The 5,165-nt window shown below is 44.8% G+C and overlaps 1 protein-coding gene across 1 annotated transcript; it reads left to right on the forward strand.

Annotated features, from left to right (window-relative positions):
* The first annotated feature begins 278 nt into the window (after positions 1 to 278).
* Positions 279 to 4,760, forward strand: LOC135908223 (uncharacterized). Its single transcript, XM_070532900.1, has 12 exons — positions 279 to 749; positions 1,379 to 1,554; positions 1,915 to 1,971; positions 2,048 to 2,104; positions 2,191 to 2,247; positions 2,381 to 2,434; positions 2,521 to 2,574; positions 2,649 to 2,705; positions 2,796 to 2,882; positions 2,957 to 3,004; positions 3,065 to 3,809; positions 3,906 to 4,760. Exons 6-12 carry the CDS (start codon positions 2,393 to 2,395, stop codon positions 4,121 to 4,123), a joined length of 1,251 nt encoding a protein of 416 aa, XP_070389001.1. The 5' UTR covers positions 279 to 749; positions 1,379 to 1,554; positions 1,915 to 1,971; positions 2,048 to 2,104; positions 2,191 to 2,247; positions 2,381 to 2,392; the 3' UTR covers positions 4,124 to 4,760.
* The last annotated feature ends 405 nt before the right edge of the window (positions 4,761 to 5,165 follow it).

Below are 5,165 nucleotides of genomic sequence, written 5' to 3' on the forward strand. Positions count from 1 at the left end.
GCCCCCTAGCGGAGAGACCCATAGCACGAAGAGTTAATTTTTATCCATTGCTGACTAGGACACTGCACTAACCAGAAAATATAGACTGAAAAAAAAAAGATGCCAATTTTAAATCGAATCGGCGAAGAGTTGTGCCAAAGACGCCGACTACGGGGGGGGGGAGGGGGGAGGAGGGGAGGGGTCTCGGCGGGCCGAGCCCTTCCCCCCTGCCCTTCCCAGCGATGCCGCAGGAACCCCACGACCTATACACGATTTTACGGAGAGAGCGGGGATACTCTCGAACCAGGAGCACTGCGTTCGATTCGCCGTTTCCGTTTCCGGTAACCCAGAGTGGCCCTCTTGCATTGGGCTGTTAAATTTGCTCGACAGAAGCTGACACGTGCCTGTTTCAATGTGTTTTCTCCTTTTTGCGTGCGCTGGTTAACAGTAGAAATGCCTTTCACTGCGCCTACGTCGTCCGGTCAGCACTGTGTAGTGGTGGGTTGTGGCAACAACCAGCGAAAACGAAAGAATATCGCGGATAGCTTGTGCGAAAAACACGCTGTGAAGAAGGAGCAATGTGGTTGCGATATGTTTCTGTTGCACCGCTTCCCCGCGAACGTCGACTTGGGTCGTCAGTGGATTCTCTGATAAACAGGAAATACTTCGTGCCAAACAGAAATTCACGTGTGTGTTCTGCGCATTTCGTTGATGGAAAACGCACGGAGCAAAACCCGCTGCCGATGCTGAACTTGGGTTACCAGCGAAAGGTAAGTGAACACTTGTTCATCGCTACCTGACCCGTTCTAAAGCACCGCATTTCGTATAATTAGTGCCTTAGACATTGGGCCTTTACAGCTCTAGTGAAAAAGCTTTGAAGTCATGTACCGTAGCTTGTAGCTATTTCTGCCCCTCGATTTCTGCCGAACCTGAATATGAAACCTGCCGCAGTTTCATGCTCGATAGTGGTGCTGTGAAATGTTACAATTGAGCTAGGCTTCATGCTATCGGTGCGGACGTATCTAACTGGTGAGACGTTAACTTTTTACATCTTCGTCGCTTCGCTTGTCCGTGGCGATCTATCAGCAATTGTTGCTGAATCGAAGCCTCCGTTCCTGGCTGCGATAATAGATTTGCTGCGGTGGCCTAGCGGTTAAGGCGTTTCACTGCCAAGGCCGAAGTCTCGGTGCCGATACGCAGCCGAGGCGGCGACATTTCTATGGAGGCAAACCGCAAAAACACTCCCGTACTAATGCTTGGGTGGTCTGAGAACTTCGCGTTGTCAGAATTAATAAGTTCGTCTCTACTGCAGTGCGTTTCATAATTTTGTCAATGGCTTTGGCACATAAAACCCGCGAATCTTTAGCTGCGATAATAAAAAAGCTTCGTAATATTTCAGGTTATCTTTGGGCGCAGACGATTGAACCGTGACGAAAATACGCCAGCACCAACTAAGCGGAAGGCAAGTGTACAGATTGTTGTCACTGTGTGGCTGATAATGATTTATTTCCATTCCAGAGAAAAACGAGCAGAGAGACACGAGATGAAGAGTCACGTCAGGTTCCTTCGCAGAGTGTAAGGCTTTTCTTTGGTCTAATTTGTCAGAATTTGGACATACCAGTGAATTGAACTATGGAAAATAGCCAGTGTGTGTCGTTATAAGAACAATGTAGCCAATTAGTCACGAGAAAGATTTAAGTATGCTGGGTACCACACTAGGGGAACATATTTCGTTTGTTAAACAAGCTTGTCTTTGAGAACAAGAACTTAGCTAGTTGATGTTTTGCCTACAAATAACTTCACTTACTTGAAATGCCCCAACGAGGTCTTTCCCGCTTTCCCGCTTTCCCGTCTTCCGCTAGTTTTCATAACTATGTAGGCCAGCGGAAGTTCTGTCAATGCAACAGGTTTAAAGCTATTGATGTGTTTTTACAGGTCACTTATGATGCACAAGCTTCCACATTCACCTCGCTTTTGGACAGTTTGGAATATGTGAGTAGGCATTCACTGTCTTGACATACTATCACTCAGAATATGTGCTCACTGTTATGTGTCCTACCCATACCAGGTTGGAGATAGTGCCAAGACAATTCTAGACAGCACTTGTGCATGTCAGGAAACAGAAGTAAGCAATCATGCCAACAGCTTAAGCTTACAGGTACACCAGACACGATAAAACCATGCCAACTGTTGCTATCATTCTCTCAACAGGAGACTTCCCACAGTGAGCCTGCAGTGTTCACTGATGCATTTGAAAGTGAACCAGCTGTAAGTGACCTCCTGCACCACTTACTGGCACAAGTGCTGTTCAATTCTTTACACATTATGAAAGAGTAAGCAGTCGTGCAAATTCTTCTGCCTCGTTATATTGTGATATTTAAAGATAACTCAACTTGAACAGGCTGCAGCACACATGGAAACCACATCATTCAACAATGTTTTGGGGAATGAAGATGTAAGTGCTCACACAGCCAGTCTAGGCTTCTGAACACGGTGCCTGTTTAAGAAGTACACACATTCACATGGTTTCTCCTTTCATAGGCTCAGTGCAGTGAAGATACGTTTCCCATCTCTGGCACAGTTTGTGAACCAGATGTGAGTGGTCAGGACAATTTAGGCTTTTTCATATGCCGCTTCAAGTGGAACTGAGCTGCCAATTTCTTCTGCAGGTTTCCCTTCACATTGGAAATTCACTAGTCAGATGTACATTGGATAAGGCACCAGATGTGAGTGTACAGGCACTGTCCTCTCCACATGATCATGTCTACTTCCTCTGTGACACTGCAGTGATGATTGCTGCTGTGCTTTGTTTACAGGCTTTCACTTATGGTGTAGCTACTCCAGACAGCAGTGTTGCAGAAAATGAAGTTTGTGGGAGCTTAATATCAGATCATGAAGTTGACGTAAGTATGCACACAGATTATTTGAGTTGCCAGATTACGTGTTTAAGTTTCTCACAAAACTGTCATTTTGTCAGATTCACGTAAGCAAAACCGAGCACATCATGACAAGGAAAAATACAAAGGTAATATTTTGTAATGTTAACGTGTTCTACATCATGACATGCCTTTCCGCTTTCTTGTAGGTGATGAAAGATAGCTCCACACAATGGGAACTGCCACCAGCTGACCATTCCTACACCAGTACAAGACTTTCTATGACCATGAGAACTATTTCCTATCGAACACTGACCAGTGATGACATTCTTTTTTACACTGGCATTTCTGTGGCTGCATTTGACAAGCTCGTGTCAGCACTGAAGACTCAAGACAAGACAATTCGCAAGCTCTTGACCATCGAAGACCAGCTGTTATTGACACTCATGAGGCTTAGACTTGGCCTCCTTTGTGGAGATTTAGCAAGACGGTTCGAGGTCTCTGTAGCTTATGTTTCTAGAACATTTTCGAGAGTGCTGGACGACCTGGTGAAGATCATGCAAGAAGTTGTTGTGTGGCTTCCCCGCTCAAGGTTGCGGGCAAGCATGCCTGAGAGTTTCAGAAACAGTGAGTACAGTCATACAACATGCATATTCGACTGCACTGAAGCACTAATGCAAAGGCCACGGAAACTGATGGCCAGATCCCAAAGTTACAGCCAATACAAGGGTGCAAACACGATGAAATTTCTTACCGTCATAGCACCAAATGGATTTATAATGTTTGTGTCAGATGTGTATGGAGGCAGGGCATCAGACAAATACATTGTAAAGACATGTGGAGTAGAAGAGTACCTCCTTCCAGGTGATGAGATAATGGCAGACCGTGGTTTCAAGCTTGACCCTTATCTTGAGGCTCAAGGGATTAAAATGAACAGGCCTGCATTTACAAAAGGTAGGTGTCCACAATAGTATTTTCATAACCTCCATAAACTTAAGAGCTACACAGTAATTACATGTACATGACTGCCTCTTCATCTTTTTTTCTCAGGAAAGGATCAGCTACCTGAAAGTGAAGTCACCGAAACTAGGCGCATCGCATCGCTACGAATTCATGTTGAGCGGGCAATCAACCGAATCAAGACGTACAGAATTTTCAAGCAAGTACTGCCCATCAAGTCAAGAAAGTATGCCAGCAAAATTGTCCTTGTCTGTGCAGGACTCTGTAACCTTAAACGCCCGCTCATCAACGAACAGACAAAAGCATAAATGTCCCGTGTGTACTTTAATTTAGCCTTAAGCACTCTGAGAAGCGAGTAGGGTAAACTTCACTAATGCCGTTTTAAAGCGAAAGCTTTATTGGCCTGGACTTGCAATCAAGATTAACCAAGGCTAACCATGCTATGCCTTAGCTTTTGCTACGTATATACTGGCATAGCTGAGCTAAGCCACTGCCAATTTTTTTGTAACCTCACTGGTTTCGTACCTGTGAAGCTTATGGAAGTGATTTGAAGCCAAGGTGTTAAAATGTGGTTGAATGTTTTTTTTATTCATTCAATATACTTGGATGGCTCCAATGAAGCAGACATTATGAACAAATAAAATTTCACTTGCTCATCACAAATTGCAAATCTCGTCATACTTTTTGCACATAGCCAGCTTTTTCTTATAATGTAGGTCCTCAAGGTGAGGCAGGAGATGCAAAAAGTAGAATGTTTTGAGCCTCTTCAAGTTCTGTTCAATGTACCGTGTGTCAATAGGCACATTTACAATGACATCACTTTCAGCCGACCACACATAAAAATAGCAGGTGCTTTTGCCACAGCAAAACATGGTAAACTGCACTTGGTCATAGTAACCATTTTTGCCACCTGGACAAAGCACAGGTTCCCCATTCACAAGCTTAACATCATACTTTCCCTTTTCAATTAATACTGTGCAATCTGAAACTGTGGGACACTTGATCTCAACTAGAGCATCATCAGCACAGATGCCATCAGGGCTTGCAGACAGCCAAGGATGTGTACTGCTCACTACCATACCCGACTGCGCTACAGCCAAACCAGTCTTCCTCGTAAATGCTACTCTTGCAACGGCTTCATACTTCAGCCCATGCTTTGTGGCAGCATTACCGGTAAAGCCTGAATTTGAAAGCGCAGAAACAGCTTTCGAGGGATCAGTGCTTTCCCTTTTAGGAACCCGCTTCACATTTGATGCAGTTATGCGAAGGCGCCTGGCCATGCGCCATAGCGGGCACCCCTGTTCCCTAGTGGCAAATTCAAGGGAAGCCCGTCCTTCATTCGAAAGCATA

The sequence above is a fragment of the Dermacentor albipictus genome, chromosome 2 (assembly GCF_038994185.2).
Source record: "Dermacentor albipictus isolate Rhodes 1998 colony chromosome 2, USDA_Dalb.pri_finalv2, whole genome shotgun sequence".
Classification (NCBI taxonomy): domain Eukaryota; kingdom Metazoa; phylum Arthropoda; class Arachnida; order Ixodida; family Ixodidae; genus Dermacentor; species Dermacentor albipictus.